General features: G+C 51.0%; 1 protein-coding gene and 1 pseudogene across 6 annotated transcripts in view; both read left to right on the plus strand.

The window, feature by feature from the left end:
• The window catches only part of LOC102409934, a 742,713-nt pseudogene that overhangs the window by 512,773 nt on the left and 209,890 nt on the right, over nucleotides 1-20,050 (plus strand).
• COL23A1 (collagen type XXIII alpha 1 chain) overlaps nucleotides 1-20,050 on the plus strand; it is a 411,900-nt gene that overhangs the window by 377,753 nt on the left and 14,097 nt on the right. For 3 of the 6 annotated variants that reach the window (XM_044947715.1, XM_044947717.1, XM_025292868.2), the window contains 8 exons: nucleotides 8,199-8,225; nucleotides 9,669-9,695; nucleotides 11,091-11,117; nucleotides 15,164-15,280; nucleotides 16,291-16,326; nucleotides 16,729-16,755; nucleotides 18,433-18,486; nucleotides 19,467-19,511. In XM_044947715.1, coding sequence (XP_044803650.1) covers nucleotides 8,199-8,225; nucleotides 9,669-9,695; nucleotides 11,091-11,117; nucleotides 15,164-15,280; nucleotides 16,291-16,326; nucleotides 16,729-16,755; nucleotides 18,433-18,486; nucleotides 19,467-19,511 — 360 coding nt within the window. The remainder of the gene's footprint in view (nucleotides 1-8,198; nucleotides 8,226-9,668; nucleotides 9,696-11,090; nucleotides 11,118-15,163; nucleotides 15,281-16,290; nucleotides 16,327-16,728; nucleotides 16,756-18,432; nucleotides 18,487-19,466; nucleotides 19,512-20,050) is intronic. The other 3 variants (XM_044947716.1, XM_044947719.1, XM_044947718.1) reach the window with 2 other exon arrangements.

A 20,050-nucleotide genomic window follows, 5' to 3' on the forward strand; every position in this document is an offset into this window, starting at 1 on the left:
GAGAGCCTTTCGTCTCCTCACTCAGGGAGTCAGAGGCACCAGAAATCCTGGAAGGAAGGCAAGGCCTATGAGCCTTCTCCCCAGATTCCCTGGATAGCCATCCGTCACTCCTGCTATCCTGTGCTACCGGAGAGAGAGCATTCCATGGAGAGTAGGGCCTATTTCAAGCCCTTGGACAGTCCCACTGGCTCAGCTTCTTCATCTGTAGGAAGGGATGTGGCACCAGGCTCCCAGAGCTGTGGCAAGGGCAGACCCATAAAGGAAAGGGAGTCAGGTCCAAAGCAAGCTGCTTTGGTGACTTAGCAGTGAGGTCTGCTGTGTTCTGCCCCCTGGCATTTGAAGAAAAGAGCTTCATTTAGTAAGCTACACCTTAGTCTCTGTTTTGTTTTGTTTCTTGTAATGAAGACTTTGGAGATGTACCTCTTTACAGTATTGTTAACTGGAGTCATCCTTGCTCTACGTTACATTCCTAGAGCTTGTTTATCTTGTAACTTGAAGGTTGTACCTTTTGACCCTTTCTTCCATTTCACCCACCCCCCTACTTCTGGCAACCTTCAGTGTGTTCTATCTATAAGCTCGTTTATTTTGTTGTTGTTTGGTGTTAGATTCCACATATAAACAGAGGGCTTTGCTCACAGCTCAGTTGGTAAAGAATCCACCTGCAATGCAGGAGACCCTGGTTTGATTCCTGGGTTGGGAAGATCCCCCAGAGAAGGGAAAGGCTACCCATTCCAGTATTATTGTTGTAGCCACGCGTTCTGGGAAACAAACTCACTCAGAAAGACAATGCAGATAGTGGAATGCAGTTTATTACACCGGCGGGCCCAAGGCAGAGTCTCCTCTTAGCCAATGACCCTGATCAGTTTTTCTGAAAACCTTATATACCCTAAGTGTACATGCTCAAACCCACCTCCCCAAATTCCCTGAAGCTAGTCTGAACAAAGGAAAAGAAAGATACAATCAAAGTTAACCCATGATTCATATGCCTTAAGCCTAGGTAGTTAACAGTGGACAATTATCAACAGGCCTGTGGTCATACCCCAATAAGCATAATAGAATTTATGATTCTATTCAGTTACACAAATACTTAGGGTATTCTTTTAGGCAACAGAGAGTCCAGGTACGAGCCCTTGGGCTCTTCCATCCAGGGGGCCTGGTTTTCCAGTTGGTATGTTGTTTCCATAGATACTGGGCATATAGCTCAAAATCCACAGTCCGGCCCAAGATGGAGTCCTGCTTTCAAGATGGAGCCTGTTCTGTCTGTTTCCTCCTTCATTCCCTGCTCCTGATGCTCTTAACTCAAAGTATGAGCATCATTCATAGGGATATATTGCACCCTCACTCTCCAACCTCCAATTTGGGAGAACGACATCAACCTTTGGGTTACAAAGTCCATAAAACATTGTAAAATAAAGGGTCCACAAAGCAGAACTATCAAGGCAACTGTAACAATGGTAAATATAGTTTTCCACCAATCACCCTTCACCTAAAATAGGACCGAAGTCCAAAAAGGAAGATTATCATCAAGCCTAACTTTTACCTGATCTTTCATGTCATCTAGGGTGGCTGATATATAGCCAGATAAATCAGGAATATATACACAACATTCAACTTTAATTATAGCACAGGTCCCTCTTTGTACTGAAACTATGGTTAGTCTTAAGATGATACCAGCAAGTCCTTGTACCAGCAGTTGATTGTATAGCTTCATCTCTGTTTCTTCTTTAAGATGATCTTGGTTTCACGGGGATCCGTGGGGTCCTGTTGTGTAGTCCACTCGGTGTCCTCTGGGTCTGCGTGGTATGCTCTCTTCACCTTCATGTGGGGATCCAGGGAGTGACACATGCAACTTTAACTGCAGTGGGGCTGGTTAGAACAACAGTATATGGGCCTTCCAATGTGGGGCCAAGGAGTCGTGTTTCCAGTCCATGACCGCACCTGATCCCCGGGCACAAATTCGTGAATCTGTTCCCCAAGGGGGAATGGCACCCTTTCTTGTACAAACTTAGTTACTTGATTTATTATTACCCAGTTGTTCCATCTGCTGTGAAATCTCATCTCCCCTTACCTGAGGCAAATTTGTTGACACCTGTTTTATTATGGGAGGGGGCCTCCCATACACAATTTTGTACGGAGAAGAGCCATGGGACTGTGGGGTCATCCGGAGTCTGGGCAGAGCGGTCGGAAACAAGTCCACCCAGGAGCAGTCTCTATGATCCACTTGGAGAGTGTCTCTTTAAGAGTCTGGCTGGCTCCTTCCACCATCCCAGAACTCTGGGGCCTATATGCTGTATGTAATTTCCACTTGATCTTTAAAGTTTTGCTTACTTGTTATACTAAATCAGCTACAAAAGCCAGGCCATTGTCCGATCCAATGCTGGTAGGAAATCCAAATCTGGGAACTATCTCCCTAAGCAGGCACCGGGCTACTTTTGATGCTCTTTCAGTCCAGGTAGGAAAAGCTTCTACCCATCCCAAGAACGTACATACCATGACCAGCAGGTAATGGTAGTGTCGGTGAGGTTTCATTTCAGTGAAGTCCACTTCCAGGTGTTCAAAGGGCAACGTGCCTTTTACCTGAATCCCTGGAGGTTTCCGTCTGTGCCGAGAGGCAGCATTGACCTGTGAGCAGGCAGTGCAGTTCTGAGATTTTGTCCTTTTGACAGCTGGAGGGCCTGGATTAGAGCATATAGTTCAGCCTGTTGAGCGGACCAGTGTGATGGCAGAGAGCGAGCCTCAATGATGGTTTCTTCCGTGACTACTGCACATCCCGCCAGTCATTGTCCTTGTTTCACCAGGCTGGTGCCCTTGGTGTACAGGACCAAATCTGGGTCTAGGATTGGCTGGTCTCTGAAGTCAGGTCTGCTGGCATATTTCCTTGCAATCATGTGAGGACCCACCTTCTCCCACAGGAAGGAGAGTGGCCAGATTCAGGGCCTAACAAGGCTCAGTAGTAACATGGGGATTCTCACATAACAGTCCCTGGTATTGAGTAATCCGGGATGTCGACAGCCATTTATGGGGGTCCCCTAGCAGGAAAGTGTTGACCTCATGCGGGGCTTTTACGAACAAATCTTCGCCCAAAGTGGGCTTGGTTGCCTCCCGGACCAGTAAGGCAACTGCAGCAACTGCCCGTAAGCATCCCAGCCACCCAGTGGCAACACTGTCCAGCTGATTAGAAATAAGTCACTGGTCTGTCCCATGTCCCCATAGTCTGGGACAACACTCCTGCAGCCACCTTGTCCTTTTCAGTCATGTAAAGAGTAAATGGCTTAGCAAGGTCTGGCAGGCCCAAGGCGCGTGCTCAGGTAATTGTACCGGGTTTGAGTTCTATTACCAGTGGGACTTGTTTTGCAAGCCTGGGGAGGGGGTGAGTTGTCTTCTGCTCAGACCTCAGGGAATTGTTGAGTTAACTCTCTCTTTTGACTGTTTAGCCCGTCCGGTTTCCTTTCCGGGAGATTGTGCAACCTCCATTCATCTTGAGGGGTTACAGGAGAGGTGGATACAATCTAGGAGGTCCAGCTGAGGTGGAATTCTGGGGGAGTTGACCAGAGGTCTCCATTGCTGGGATGGGAGCCTGCCGAAACGGCGGCTCTAGGAACTCCGGGAGAGCTGGTGGAAGAGCGGTTGCTGCTGCTGCAGGACTTCACCTGGCCCTGGATCAAGCATTAAGGCGGCCTCCGGTCCTGATGGAACACTGAGAGGCAGGCACGTCATTATCCAGTATGGGGGAGGGGTCAGGTCTTCCTCGTCCAAATCCTGTAGAATTTCCTTTTTTATCATCAGTCAATTTTTGTGCCACTAATATTTTTCCCTTTCCCTTCTGAATACAGAATCTTGTCCAAGTAGGAAGATCTTGAGCTAACCCTAGCCATGAGTCAATATATGGATATTGATCCAGGTGCCCTGGCTCTCCTGTGACTACTGTATAGACTGCTTCCACTATTTTTAAGTTCATGGTGTTCTCTGGTGGCCATCCTGCTCCCATAGGGGGCCATTCAACCTCACAGAGTATGCGGAGGCAGTTAGGCGTCATTTTCACCCCATAGTCTCCTCCAAATCCCTTCTTTAAATTTTTAATCATGCACTCCAATACACTTGCCTTAGATTTACTTCCCCCACATCTTGCTTACCTTCTCGGACCTTCTACTTTTCCTTTTCGTTCTGTCTACGAAGTTCTCAGTACCCTATGTACTTCTGATATTTCCGCTCAATGACACTTAAATTGCCATTCTGCCTCCCTCCTAATTGGGTGAGAATAGCCTTACCTGCCAGATCCCAGACGGAGAAGGGGGATTGGCGTGTCTTCACCTGTCGGTCAGCACAGCCAAACCAGAACACCACGTGATCGAAGACTGTTTCTCCCTTAACTTTTAAAGTCCATTCTGCCTTGGTGGGCTTGATCAGGTGTGGATGAAAATACAGATGGGTTAAATAACCCATGTCCCAGGCTGTCTCCAGAAAAGCCAACTTGTACTCACTTATGTATCCCCCTCCTTCTAGCCTGACAATTCCGAGGGGGTCAAGAATTTCACAGCAGATAGGAGACCTCCTTGGGGAGGGCAGAATATGAGCACACAAAAAACCAAGTTTCTTCTCCTAAAAATCCCCTGGGAATTGCTTGGTAATAATTTTCCCCAAGACGGTGTGGACACCACCTCATAAATGACCTTCACAAATTTCCTTCCCAAGCCCTAACACTCTCGTCAACCTGTGTACCAAGCAATCGCCACCATCTGCCTATTCCAGGCTCCTGTGGGTCCATGCCCCTTCTAGTCCCTCCCAGGGGGGTGATCAGGCCCCTTCTTCCACCCTGCTGGGTGGGTTCCTCCTCACCTGAGCACTCAGTTCCCCTGCTGCCGTCCACTACCTACTAACATGAAAGGTCCGGGCACTGAGAAGCAGAATCCTTCCAAAAGGGCGAGGCACCTTACCCCCTCTAGAAGATTCCAGCCGCAAGGCCTCGGAGTAGTCCCAAATGGGACTTGTCTCCTCAAAGTGAGGAGTTTCCCGGCCCATGCACCAAATGTTGTAGCCACGTGTTCTGGGAAACAAACTCACTCAGAAGGATAATGCAGATAGTGGAGTGCGGTTTATCACACCTGTGGGCCCAAGGCAGAATCTCCTCTTAGCCAAGGACTCTGACCAGGTTTTCAGAAAACCTTATATACCCTAAGTGTACATGCTCAAACCCACCTCCCCAAATTCCCTGAAACTAGTCTGAACAAAGGAAAAGAAAGATATAATCAAAGTTAACCCGTAATTCATATGCCTGTATGGATGTGAGAGTTGGACTGTGAAGAAAGCTGAGCGCCGAAGAATTGATGCTCTTGAACTGTGGTGTTGGAGAAGACTCTTGAGAGTGCCTTGGACTGCAAGGAGATCCAACCAGTCCATTCTGAAGGAGATCAGCCCTGGGATTTCTTTGGAAGGAATGATGCTAAAGCTGAAACTCCAGTACTTTGGCCACCTCATGCGAAGAGTTGACTCATTGGAAAAGACTCTAATGCTGGGAGGGATTGGGGGCAGGAGGAGAAGGGGACGACAGAGGATGAGATGGCTGGATGGCATCACTGAGTCGATGGACGTGAGTATGAGTGAACTCCGGGAGTTGGTGACAGACAGGGAGGCCTGGCATGCTGCGATTCATGGGGTTGCAAAGAGTTGGACATGACTGAGCGACTGAACTGAACTGAACTGAAGCCTAGGTAGTTAACAGTGGACAATTATCAACAGGCCTGTGGTCATACCCCAATAAGCATAATCAGATCAGATCAGTCGCTCAGTCGTGTCCAACTCTTTGCGACCCCATGAATCAAGCATAATAGAATTTATGATTCTATTCGGTTACACAGATAATTAGGGTATTCTTTTAGGCAACAGAGTCCAGGTACGAGCCCTGGGGCTCTTCCATCCAGGGGGCCTGGTTTTCCAGTTGATATGTCGTTTCCATAGATACTAGGCATATAGCTCAAAGTCCACAGTCCGGCCCAAGATGGAGTCCTGCTTTCAAGATGGAGCCTGTTCTGTCTGTTTCCTCCTTCATTATGGCCTGGAGAATTCCATCGACTATAGTCCATGGGTTCACAAAGAGTCAGACACAACTGAGTGACTTCCACTCACTCACTCACTCACTCATAAATGAGATCATGTGGTATTTGTCTTTTTCTGCCTGACTTTTTCACTTAGCACAATGCACTTCACAGTCCAGCCATGTTGTTGAAAAGGCAAGCTCCTCTCATTCTCTTATGGTTGAATAGTGTTTCTGTGTGTGTGTGTGTGTGCACGCATGCCACATCTTCTTATCAGTTTATCCATCAGTGACACTTAGGTTGTTTCTCTGTTCATTATTGTGAAAAATGCTGCAATGGAGGTGCAGGTATCTTTTTGAATTATTATTTTCATTTTTCTTGGGTAAATACCCTGACATGGAATTGCCAGATCATAAGGTGGTTTTGTTTTTTATTATTTGAGGAACCTCCATACTGTTTTCCCTAGTGGCTGCACAGTTTACTCACATCAGTAACACACAGGGCTTCCTTTTTCTCTGCATTCTTGCCTTCTTATTTCTTGAAAAGGAAAGAATGTTACTTAGTTCTAAGCTGCATCTTCGTCTCTTTTTAATTTCCATCTGCATTATGACTTTTTTAAACCATGCAGAATAAAGAGGGGCAAAGTGTGCACTATGTTTGGGCTCAGGTCAGCAGGATGGACAGACACACTCAGGGCCTGGGCACAGAGTCTGCAGTGGCAACCACTCTGGACAAGGTGACTGGGGGTCCAGGGACAGTCAAGATCCAGTGGGCAATGGGATAGAGCAAGGAAAGTTTGAACAGAGGAATACAAGGGCAGACAAGAGGCGGAGAGAGTGGCCAGAGTCCAGGTGAGACCACTGCCAGGGCTTGAGTGTGGTATAGACTTCTGTGTCCACACAGAATTGAAGTCCCTGCCATCTGGGCTCCAGTTCCCACTTCTGGCTGCCTGGCCTGGGGCAATGCCTTCCCCTCACTGGACCTCAGCTTCCTCCTCTGTAAGATGGGAATGATAACACCTGCCTTACACAGGGCTCCTGTTACAATTCAGGCAGAGTATAGAGGTCACCAATAGCCCCAGAAGAGACCCAGGATGGGACTGGGCCCTCTGTGTTATGGCAGCTGGGAAGGCCAGGCCAGGGTGAGGGGTCTCAGGTAGAGATGCCCAGAGGGACATGGCCTTATCAGGGCCGGAGCCTGTGGTGGGTAGATGGGGGCAAGGCCCACTCTTAGTGGACTGCTGAAGAGAAGAGCCCTTTCATATGGAACCAGGTCAAGATGGCCAGGAGCTGGGCCGAGGAGACAGGCCAGCTCATGCAGCTCCTGCTGAGCTCAGATGGCAGGGACTGAAATTGCACCTCACGAGGAGACCCCAGGGCCTGAGCCCTTGAAATGGCCCCATTCCCCCTTCTCCTGGGACCCCAGCTGCCCCCAGGCCATTGCCCTGACATCTAGACCCTTGACTTGAATGTAAAGCGAGTGGCCAGAAGCACTTAGGGGACCAGTTTTAAGAACTGCCCTAGTTTCCTTCCTGGAGTGAGGGCCTTGAGCAAGGGCACCAAGGGGTAGCCATTGTCACGGCATCTGGGGAACTGGTGGATGACTGTCTGCCAGGGCAGTCTGGAGACCCAGCCAGGGAAACTGACTGTTTACAGCTAGACCCAGCGGGCAAGGGTTGGTCAAGACCAGGCAGACCCAGTCCATGGCACCCCCATTGGATTCCTCTATTCCCCCACAAGGAGGTGGAGTCAGCAAGGCTTCGTCAGGTGTGTAGACAGGTGAAGGGGAGATAGTGGAGGCTTCTGTGCAGTGGTCACTGGCCATCTGCAGACACCACAAAGCTAAAGCTCCACCATTCAGAGTCTCAGGCATGACACTCATTCCTGAAGCACTCAGCCTGGCGGAGGGAATGTGGTCACATGTCCAAATCCTGTGGGGTGATGGAGGCAGGTGGCTTTGAAGGAGAAATGGGCTCTGTTTTCGGAGGAGGGGATCCTGGGCAACAAACAACACAGAGATGCCCCCAGCCTGAGTCCATGTGAAATGTACCCAAGACCATGAACTCAGGGCAGGCTTTGGTCTCTTGTCACCCAGTGCCTCTGGGTCATAAAACACAGAAGAAATATAACCTCTGTGCTCTCTCTGTCTCTCTTTCTCGTTTTCCAGGGGCCACTGGGTCTGGATGGAAAGCCTGTAAGTGATAACAGGGCAGTTGTAGGTGTCCTGGGATGGGGCTGCCCCTGGGGTTGGGAATGGCCATGGACGCCAGAGGGAGGAGCCACTGAGAATGTGGTTCAACATGGAGAGAAGCTATTTGACTGTCAGAGTTGAGTTCGAATCCAGCCCCACCCCCTACTGACTGTGCAACCTTGTGGAGGCCTTTTCACCTCCCAAGCATGAGGCTTCTTTTTTTGTCAAACAGTCATATTAACTCTCCCCACAGGGATGCTGGGAATGCAAAAAACTGTGAACAACACTGTCCCTGGTGTCCAGTCAGCCCTCAAAACACCTGCCCTCCCAGAAGGCCCTCAGCACATACATCCCCTCATACAGTCTCAGGAGTTGAATGGTGGACACCACGCTGAAGGGTTTTCAACACCTGGGTCAGAGGTGGTCCATGGGCATCCTTAGCAGAATAAATAAGATGCACAGAGATAGCATAATTAAATTAATAATTGGATATGGATGGAAGAAAGGAAGGACAGATGGATGGATAGATTGATGGACAGATGGACGGATGAGTGGGTGGATGAGTGGGTGGAAGGAAGGAGAGTCAAGTGAGGTAATGAATCAAACACTGTACAGACAGTTGGATGGAAGCAAGAGTAGATGAGTTTGTGGATGTATAAATGCGTGATGGTTGGGCAGACAACTGAGCAAAAAATGAATGGATTAACAAATGATTGGAGAGCTGACTGATGCTGGGTACATTATTAAAGGATGGGAGGAAAGAACCCAGTACCTAGACGGATGAGTTGTTGAAAGAGTGAATGAGCGAATCCACTACTAGCTGAAGAGAACATGACTTGGGATGGAGTGATCCATTCCAGTGATCAAGGCCCCTGACCAGGAGTGTGAACGCCAACCTGGCCCCACCGCAGCCTAGCCCCAACCCCAGGGTCGCTGAGCCCCACCGTCAGTGCCTTGTGTGTGACCTGACCCGCTTCCCTAGAAGTCCTGGTGTTAATAACTTGGCAAGACTGAAAGAGACACATTTCCCTGCAGCCAGAGGGTGATGGCAACCACCGTGTCCTGCCAGGAGCCACCTCCACCTTCTCACACCTCCAGACCCAGGAGTCAATGACTCCTCACTGGTGTCTGGGCACAGCGAGGGCTGAGCAGGGAGAGCTCTGTTCTCTAGGGGGAGTACCTAGCACACTTACCCCTGTTCAGAGAGGATGCCAGTGACTGCCCCAGTGCCCTGTCTTCCTCATGGTGAGGACTGAGGTGCAGAGCTTCCTTGGGGCCAGCACGGGCAGCTGAAGGCTGATAGGCTCACATGTCTTTTCACTCAGCCACCCACAGCTCTGCTCAGCCTCACAGGCCTTTCTGCCCTCAGAGCCTCAGGGGAACCAGAAAGGGGTCAGCCTAGTCCTCTTCACTCACCCATGTTCTTTCTCTATCTTCCTTCTCCAGGGACTTCCAGGCCCCAAAGGGGAAAAGGTAAGTGATGCTGGAGGCTGTCCAGATATGGCAGGCTGAAAAAGGAGGCCAGAAACCTGCCTTCAAACCCCAGTCCCAGGGTGTGACCTTGGGCAAGTCACATCCCCTCCTGGAGCCTCAGTTTCTTCATCTGTGAAGTGCAGTTGGTGGTGCCTACCTCCTAAAATGGTTATGAGGCTTCTGTGTGACAAGTTAAAGTACCTGGAGGGTTGAAGCTGAAGTCTTCTAGCACCAGAGTGTAACAAATCTCAAAGCATAGTCTATCCAAACTGACGGGTTTCCAAAATTGTCAATCCTGAAAAGAGGAAGGTACCAGAAAAGCCTGGGGAATTGAACACTGTTGATGGCATTCTTTGTGGGGAGAACACCTCCCAGGAAAACAAATGGTAGAGAGCTAGCCCCAGGATATTTGTAGCCCTGTGAGAAGCCCTTGTGAGAAGGACTTCCCTGGCATTTGGGCACTAAATGTCATAGTCAGACTCCTGGAGGGCTGGGACTCCAGGTGCTTGGAGGGGAGCAGGAGAGAGGGGAGATCTGCGTGTCCCACAGTGGAGTCAGGGGCCAAAACAGCCCTGGGTGTGATAGAGCCGACAGACACTTCTTAAGCAGGACAGGGCCAGGCTGTGCTGCGCCACCCACAACCCCCATTGCCACATGCCCTGGGTAGGTCAGAATAGCCTGGGTTCCATCCACCATCAGGGCTGAGCAAGGCACAGGATCTGGTGTTTGGAGCCTCAGGTGTGCATTCCAGCTCCACTGCAACTGTGTCGTCTTTTGCAAGTTGCCCAGCTCTGTGGGCCTCAGTTACTCCATCTGTAAATTTAAACCAGCTGCAAATTTAAACCAGCTTCTCATGGGGAAGACTGTGCAAGGTAAAGGACTAAGTGTTCTTTGTAGATGAACAAATAGGCACCAGTTGGCAGGTGGAGTGGTTGCCTTCATGCCAATTCTGGCTAATGCCACTGAGTCGTAGAAACGATGAAGGCAGGGAGACCTCTCTTTTGAAACCAGAGAAAAATTGTTGTCTTGGCATCTACTGCTACATAGCACGCTGCTCCGAAGCTTGGTGACTTCAAGCAGTGAATCAGTTATCATCCATCATTATTCGGAAGTTCGAGGGTTCTACTCTGCTGTGTCTGGAGGCTGGCAATAGATAGCTGACCGCCTCACTCCAAGCCCTGGATCTGCTAGCTGTGTGACCTTGGGCAAGTTACTTAGCCTCTCTGTGCCTCAGTTTCCTCCTTGGAAATGGAGATAAGGTAGCATCTGTACGTTATTTTTGTTAGGATTGGAGTGAGACCACGTGTATGAAGCACTGAGCGCAGAGCAATGCTCCACACACGTGAAGAAGTAGTAGACGTACTGGTGATAGATCATCCTGTTTTTTGTTCCTAGGGCACACCAGGAGACTTTGGCCCCCAGGTAAGACCCAAGCAAGACCCTCCCCCAACCCCGCATGGTTTGTTTTATACCATAATAAGTGTTTTTTCTGGGTCCCTATACTGATCACAGAAAGAAGGGAGTGACAGCCTCCTCCCCACCCATGGTCTATCTTGCTGCCTGTTTTTACTTAAGCAGCCATCAGGCAGAAGCTCCAAGCACCTTGATTTGGCCAAAGCTTCCATTCTCTGCACAGACAAGCAGACATCCTGGTCACCCTTATCACCATAGATAGGCAGAAAGCGGGGCTGGCACCAGGCCCAGACTAGAGACTGATCTTCCCGAGAGCAGCTGGCACCCAGGAAGAGGGAAGGCTATGGTTGGAGCCAGATGCCCTGAGCCCAGAGTTCAATTCTGCCACTTACCAGCCGAGTGATGTGAAGTGAATCACCTCCTCCTCTGAGATTCAGTTTCTCCAACTGTGAGTGGGGGTGACATCCTATATCCCAAGCCCCTGAAATGAAGGTTCATGGCAATCAGGAAAGTGGGTACCCAGCTGAGTGGGAACAGTAGGTCAGAGTCTCCTCTAGCCCTCCATGCCCCCGGGCCCGGGTACCCAGAAGTGCCTCCTGCCAAACCAGGGGTCTCCTCAATGGAGTCTGAAGCAGAGTGAGGACTCCTGCTGGGTGGGCTCCACAAAGCATGTCTTGGCAATTCATGTGGCTATTGGTGGGGAGCTCAGCCGGAGATGCCCGCTCATGGATCTCTGTGTGGCTCAGGCCTCTCCCAGCCTGGTGGGAGAAGGGCCATCCCAAGAGTAGCATTCCAAGAGGCAGGAGGCCAGTTAAGAGCCTCCTCCAGAAGGGACACAGCGTCATGTCCACAGCATTCTGTTGGTCACAGAAGTCACAGGATCCACCCAAGTCAAGAGGGTGAAGAAATGGACTCCAGCTCTTAGGGGAGGGCGAGGTCCCTTTGCAGAAGAGCCCGAGGGATGGGATCAAGCATAGCAGCCCTCTTCGGAGACTGTTAAAGGTTGTTGCTGAACCATGAGAGACGCAGGGATTCTTGGCCTCTGGAGGAGAAGAATTCAATCGGGGGCCAGTGACGAGGCTTGATCACTCAGAGCTTTTGTATAATAAAGTTTCATTAAACTATAAAAGTGATAGATAAAGCTTCTGACATAGAGTGCCCCCCTGCTAGCCTTTAGCAGTAGGTTATATACCTATCAGTGAGCTGCTGATTAGAGAAAGGAGAGGTCTCAAAACTCAGAGTGGCACCAGGCCCCTCACCCATAACATGCATTTTGAGATAACATTGGCACCAGGTGAGTCATCCCAGACCATAAAATGATTGACATGAATCTTGAGGAAAGGCAGGTTTCCAAGTAAATATATAGTTTCATTAACATAGATTAGGAGAACAATGTATGAGGAAAACATACAGGTTTGTTGAGCCCTTATCGGTTCTGAGTCTTAAGCAGAATCAACCTGAAGAAAGACTGAGTCTAGGGTAAATACATAGTTCATTAACATAGCTGAAGACAAACATTGCCCTAAGAAGAACACCTTGGTTAGCTCAAGGTTTGAGAAAAGTGAAGTTCAGGTGGAGCCAGGTGTCATCATGGCAACACAAAATTTTAAGAAAAACCTCTTTTTAAATTTGTGTAGAGAAGGAAAAGAATTTGACTTGTTTGACTTGTTTGTTTCCTCCTGACACTTTAGAGAAAGATAAAAAATGTCTGACACTTGGAGCCTGTTTCCTCCGTTTGGAGACCCCTGGCCTTCCTCCCTGTTATCCTCTCACTGTGGTCCGTCCGCACTTCCAATGCCCTTCCTCTCTCCAGGCTGGGTTAAGTGGTTTTGCCTCCAGAAATAGCCTGGTGGTTTCCAAATCACCCTCCTGCCTTTCTCATCAAACACCTATTTGCTGACTAGATGGTTTTCCCGAGGCTCAATCCGGACTTTATAAGTAGAGACCATCACGTGTACAGTCGCCGCATCCTCAAGGTAGACTGGCCGAGTCTGGGCTGCTGGTGTGCACTCTCCCCTCGACTCATCCCGCGTTCCTAGGGGGAGACCTCAGCCATCCGATCCTGGGGGAAGAAGGGTGTCCAGCCGCATTCCAAGTAACTCAGGAGAAGTTAAACACCCTCTAGAACATGCTCAAGTGTTGACATTCATTTTCTGCCTTGATAAGGAGAGTCCGTTATCAGTGGTTCCCACCCTGAGCCTTTGAATTGTTTAGCAGCTGATTCCTAACACAGTGTAAAGTGAGACAGGAATCACCCACCACTGCCACTCTGAGCCATTGTCTTTTGGCTGGAGTTCTAGTCTCTTTGTCAGGACCCTGGCTAAGTCAGACTGGTCAGAAGATCTGTATGGTAGACATTGAGAATTTCAGTTAATTTTTTAATTGGGAAGACGAGTGAGCTATGTCATATGTGCCATGGTCTAGAGAGGCAAGTTTTCTCATAGTGTGAGGTCCACAGATGAAAAAAATCTGTCTAAAGGAGACTCTTGCCTCAGTAGCCAGAAGAGATCCTGACCTTCCTTACTCTGTAACCCTGGGTAAATTGTTACTCTCTAACCCCTGGCTTCTTCATCTGTTAAATAAGTAGCAGCGCCCTGGCCAGGTGGTCACAGGGTTGGGTGAGACAACCTCACCCCTCAGCGCTGGGCATGCAGCAGGGGCCCAATCTACAAAAGCCTTCTTCCTTTCTTGGCAACAGGTGGGTTGGGAGTTGCTGGCACTGTGAGCCAGGGATGCCCCATTACTGTGCCCTAAGCCAGTACTGGGCAGGCACCCCCAAGAGCATCAGGAAGTGCCAGGGGCTCTGCAGTCTCTCCTCCTTGCGGGGACATGCCACAAGGTGAGGGCTCTGGCTGCCTGAGGTCTAACCCGTTACTAACACAGCCAAGAGTCAGAGACTGGGTGCTGCAAGAAAGAGATGTTGTGTACCTTTGTCGCTTTTTTGGTTTTTTTAAGATAATTATAGTTTCACATGCAGTTGTAATAAATAATACCCCCTGTTCCCATCATCCAGTTTCCCTCAATGGTGACATCTTACATTGCTATAGTACAACCACAACCAGGAAACTGACATTGATATAATACACCAACCTTATTCCAATTTCACCCATTTTACTTATTTGTGCATCTGTGTATTTCCATGCAATCTTATCACCCTTGAGATTTGTGCAACCACCACACAAAAAGCCCTCCTGCTCTCTATCTATAGCTGTAGTTATCTCCTTTCCAGCCCCCATCCCTAACCCCGCTGATCGGTGCTCCATCTCCGCAAATTTGCATTCCAAGAATCTCGTGTAGCCCAGTCATCTAGTAGCCACCTTTTGAGACTGGCTTTTTTCGCTCTGCATAAATCTCTTGAGATGCATCCACGCTGTTGCGTGAGTCAGTGTTCAGTTTTTTTGTTTATTGCTGAGCAGTGTTCCGAGATATGGACGTACCCCAGTTGGTTAACCATTCACCATTGAAGGACATCTGGATTGTTTCTCATGAGGAGCTATTGTGAATAAAGCTGCTGTGAATGTTCACGTATGGGTTTTTGTGTGGACATGTTTCTAATTTTCAATATTTTCAGTGTTTCTCTGGGACCAATGCCCGAGAGTGTGCCTCTAGCACTTAATAAAGCCAGAGCTGAGCGACCAGGAAGGTCTTTCAGGAGGCAAACAGTCCCCTCCCTTCCAAAAGGAAGGGGGCTGTTTGGGCACGTGTGCTTTGTCCCACACCTAATATGTCTCACCTGTCACCTGAACTACGTAGCTGGGCTTCAGGCACTGAGAGCTGGAGCAATGATGAATATGGGGGAGGGTATGAGATCCTATTGGCCTCTCATGCAGAGGTGTAGGTCATGTCCCTTTATATACCAAGGGACCTGTCCTGTCCCTTTGTATACCAAGAAGTAGCAAAAGGCCCAATAACAAGGCCCTTTCCTCCAAGCCAGCCGCACGCTGGGAAGGCGAAGACATCTGGCCACCCCTCTAAGGAGGCCTCTCTCTCTCTCTCTGGAGGCCAGAACTCCCTCCGCCCACCCTCAGAGTCATGCTGGGCCCCATGTCTTTCAGGGAGATCCAGGGCAAGATGGAGCTGCTGGGCCTCCAGGGCCTCCAGGACCCCCTGGGGCCCGGGGCCCTCCTGGCGACACTGGGAAAGATGGCCCCAGGGGAGCACCAGGCCCAGAGGTAAGAGAGGGCATGGAGCTGGACCACGCGGGACGTGGTTACCAAACCTCCCAACCCTGATCCCACAACCAACCCCCACCCTATCCTATCCCCAGCCCCAACCCAGACTCCTACTCCAATCACACCTTAATCTAACACAAACCAGGTCCTTGACCCCAACATAGGCCTTGATCCCAAGTGAAAGAGAAAGTGTTAGTCGCTCAGGCATGTCAGATTCTTTGTGACCCCACGGACTGTAGCCCACCAGTCTCCTCTGTCCATGGGATTTCCCAGCCAAGAATACTGGAATGGGTTGCCATTTCCTTCTCCAGGAGATCTTCCCGACCCAGGAATCAAACCCAGGTCTGACCCCAAACTCATTTCCAAATCTAGATCCACACCCCCAGTTCAGACTGTTATCCAAACCCAAACTCACGCCTACAGACTCTGACCCAACTCTTAACCCCAATCTCTAACTGCATTTAGATTCTGACCTTGGTTGTAATCTCAGTCCCAGTCCTGACCCTGAAACCCTGTCTCTGCACCTCTCTACCAACCTCTTCTCCCTCTCTCTCTGTCTTTTTTCTCTCCATCTCTCTCTCTCTCTTTCTCCCTAGTATGAAGCCACTGTTGTGCCCCTAGTCCTAACCCAAACAGCGGGGTCAGACCTCATTGTACCGCCCCCTTTCCCTCCCCCAGGGGCTCAGGTTGGACTGTGCTTCCTCCAGCGCAGAGCTGGCACCCGCCCCCTCTCTAGACTGCCTCCAGGGTCCCCTATCAGGGCAACTGCTCAACTAGCTCACCGATTCCTTGTTGTGCTGGGCACATAACTCCCTGAGCCTCAGCTTTCTCATCTGTGAAGTGAGGACAGTGACACCCACTTTTCAGAGGTTTGGTGAGGACAAAAGTGTACTTGCATGAGAGAACGTACATGCAGCCCCAGCCCAGGGTCGGGCAGGAGATACAGGCTCAGGCAACTGTGACACCCCAACCCCACTCCGCCTCAGTGCTCTTCTCTTATGCCTCCTCAGGGTCCCAAAGGAGAAGCTGGACAAGATGGTGCAACGGTCAGTATCCAGGGCATTTCAGAGGCCTGGGCAGGCAGGACCATGGTTCGAGGCCTGGAAGCTCCTCTCCCCTGCCCACCCACAGCAGGACTGGGCATGCAGCCCAGGGTGCATACCTGGGCTCTTGCCCCCACCACCACTGGGAGCAGATGGGCCAGGACCCAACCCCAGCAAAATTCTCACAACCCCACACCCCTGGGATAGAGCCTGCAGTCCACTAATGACGGCTTGGGATCTAATGCAGATTTCTGTCCAAGATACGATGGCTCAGCTGGGTTCCAGAGACAGCCCTGCCACCCTCTGGGACTTGACGTCACCCTTTATAAAACAAGGATGTTAAGGAAGACAGCCCGGGTGCAGCCTCTGGAATGATGTCTAACACCCCTTCTTCTCTTGTTCCAGGGCCCGAGTGGATCCCCAGGCCCCAAGGTGAGTGCCTCTCACTCCTGTCTCAGGCCTGGACACAGGGGGCCCCTTCACCCCACCCCTTTCTCCTCCTCCTCCCCCACTGGAGCCAAAGCAGTGGGGTTAGAAGACCAAGTTCTATAACCTTGAACAAGTGACATCATCTCCTCTCTGGGCCTCAGTTTACTCCTCTGTCAAATGAAGTCATGACAGACTTTTCCTGCCTTACCTTCACAGCAGGTTGTGAGGATTGAATAATAAAGCCCATTAGCTTGTCAGCTCTCTTTTCTTCCTTCCTTAAGCAGCACCTGCCAGGGTGGAAGGCAGGCTGTGGTCATCCCTGAAGGAGCCAGGGCCCCAGGACTGGGCAGGAGAGAAAGTGGGGGGAAGGCGCTATCCTCAGTAAGCATCTTCTGGGAGCTGAGGGCCTCCAATGCATTCCCTCTAATCTCGCAACTTCCTTCTGAGACTGGGGGCATCATAGCCCCCATGAGCAGCGACTTGCCCAGGATCACTCAGCTTGGGAAGGACCAGCTCAGGGTTAGACTGGAGTCCAGGACTATCAGCCCCATCACCCATGAGAATCTCTCTGAGGAGCTCAGGGTCTATGGGCTATGCTGGGTGGAGGTCATCAGAGCCACTTCTACCAGAGGAGGAGGAGGCTGGTGTCCAGGTGGCTCTGACCAGGCTAAGCCCAGTGTTTCTGGGAAGAAGATGGGGGTGGCTGTGGAGGGCCTTCCTGGCAGGGATGTGGGAGGTGGCTGGAGATAAAAGCAGGGGCTGGGCAGAGCAGGACCAAACCCAAGTCCTCGCTGTGGGTCGCTGCTCTTACCTGTCTCAGAAGTCAGGATCACATTCATTCATTCATTCGTTCACTCATTCTTAGAGAAATACATCAAACACATAGAATTACTCAGGCAGATCATTTGTTCCCACATCAAACTGGTTCTCAAAGTGTGATCCCTGGACCAGCAGTATTATCAGCATCATTGGGTCTCATTAGACCCACGTGTTTGGGGCCCAAAGGCACTGAGTCAGAGACACTAGAGGTGGGCATGCTCTGTTCAAGCAGCCCCCAGTGGTGCTAACGTGCCCTCCAGTTTGGGAACCACTGACCCAGATTGATCTTCCCCCATTGTTTCCCACGGCCAGGCCTCCTCCTCCTCATACTGGTCTCAGCAAGCTGTGCCCTCCTCCGAAGGGCTGTCCCCAGCCACCTACTGAAGCCCACACTCCCCCTGAGTCCCTCTCTATCCCAACATTCCTTTATATTCTCTTCCGGGCACATCCACTACCCAGCATGAGGCTGTGAATTTATCTGGGTATCTCCTGGCCCTTGGTCTCCTCTGACCCACTGAGCAGGGATCTTGTCTGCCTGGCCTGCAGAGGGTGCTCAGAGATGTTTGTTCACAGAGGGAATAAATTACCTCTCCTTCAGCTGATCCATTCCTTTTGCACACACCTACTGAGCTGTGTTCTGGGCTAGTGGGGACAGGGGATGGAAGTGGGTCTTACCCTACCCCTGCCCTAGAGGGACAAGGAGGGGAGGGAGCACTGACCTGACCCAGTGTGATCAGTGCCGCTACCAGGAGTGGACTGGTGCGGTAGGAAGTGCATGGAGGGGATGGCCAGCTGACTGCCAGAGGACCCAGCCAATGCGTGCAAGTCTGAAGGCTGCAGCCTCCACTGTTCTCTCTTCAGGGGGATGATGGGATACCAGGCCCTCCAGGGCTCTCTGGACCCCCAGGGCCCAAGGTAGGTACACATCCCTCCTCCTGTGGTCCCCCTGCCTCCCATCTCCCCAGTTCCCACCTGCCTAATGAAGCGTCTACCCAACCCTTTTACATCACAGGCACGTGGGCTGATGACCAGGTCAGGCCAGAGGGAGGCCAGCAGGAAGGCCAGGGTCCCACTCACTAACAGGCCTGGCAAATCATCCAGGCCATTGGCCTCCCCTTACACCCTCAAGTCCTCTGGCTCCCATCTCAGGTGGCCCCACTCTGCCCTTCCCCCAAGCCAGGAACTGGCTGTGTTCCTTGGTGCCTCATCCCCTTAAGACAACAACCAAATCCTGGCCAGGCTTCCTCTAACCTGACTGAGCCCCTGAGTTTCTCCAACCATGCATTAAGACCAAACCAGAAGGGGGCCTGGGGCCTGAGTCCTGGGGGCTGTACTGAACTCACCACCCCCACCTCAGGGTAGGCTCAGGCAGGTTCTCAGGACCTCCTCTGGAAGCCTGCAGAGCCTGGAAGCTCCACAGCAGACGCCTCTGTTGCAGGGTCAGTCAGGGAGCAAAGGGGCTGCAGGTAGAGAATGGCAGAGACAGAGCCCTGGGGCCCAAGGTGGCATCATGTGAGCTTCTCTGGTTCCCGAAGGCCCATCCTGGGGGGTACTGGTTTCACCTCCAATCTACCCTTTTAAGCTGGGAGTCCAGAAGGTCCCTGGCCCAAGGGTCTGGGCCCTGGCAATCAGAGGCTGGCCTGGAGTCAGGTGGCAGGTGGTCTCAAGTAGTGACAAGGCCTTCACCGTGTAGCCTTGGGCCCCTGGGCCTCAGTGGCCCATCTTGTCTACACAACAAGGGGCCAGAGGAAGGTCCCACAGTTCCTCCCTCAACTTGGGAGATGCTAGTCACATCCATTCGGCCCTGTGCTCTTTGGGGAAGAGGGCACTGGAGGGGGCAGGGGAACTTCTGGCTCCAGCCATACACACCTGGCTGCAGCCATGTGTCTCCACAGGGGGAGCCCGGCCACCCAGGCACTGATGGAGCCACGGGGCAGCGGGTAAGCAGTCCCCCCACCCCAGCCACACCAATGAGATCCAGGGACCTCATTCCTTCCAAAGCCCCTGTCCCCCAGATACCCCAGAGGAGCAGTGGAACTCTGAGAACTTGTAGTCTTTTTTTTTAATACTAATATTTCATTAGTGGGTTGGGGTTTTTTTTGTTTTTGTTTTTGTTTTTTGCTTTTTAATTCTTAATACATGCTTTGGGTAAAATGTTCAATTATGGATGTGAAAAGGAGAGTCCCGTCCTCCTCCCTCTTCTCCTCCTCCCCAGGCAAGAAGAGTCTGCCCTCCTAGACTCTTTCCCTTGGCACATTCAACATAGACTTCGATATGTCACGGATGGTGTTATCCTACATGACATATGGGGGCCTTGCCTTTCCCCCAGCCCCACTTCACAGTTCACCCCTGTCGCTGGAGCACAACCACCGCAACTGGTCCCAGATCTTTAGTGATGAGCCCCTATCAGCACCTTGTTCTTGGCCCTGTGATCTCAAGCAATCACATCCCCCTCACGCTCCCACAGGCTGCCTCCCTC

Source organism: Bubalus bubalis, chromosome 9 (assembly GCF_019923935.1).
Source record: "Bubalus bubalis isolate 160015118507 breed Murrah chromosome 9, NDDB_SH_1, whole genome shotgun sequence".
Classification (NCBI taxonomy): domain Eukaryota; kingdom Metazoa; phylum Chordata; class Mammalia; order Artiodactyla; family Bovidae; genus Bubalus; species Bubalus bubalis.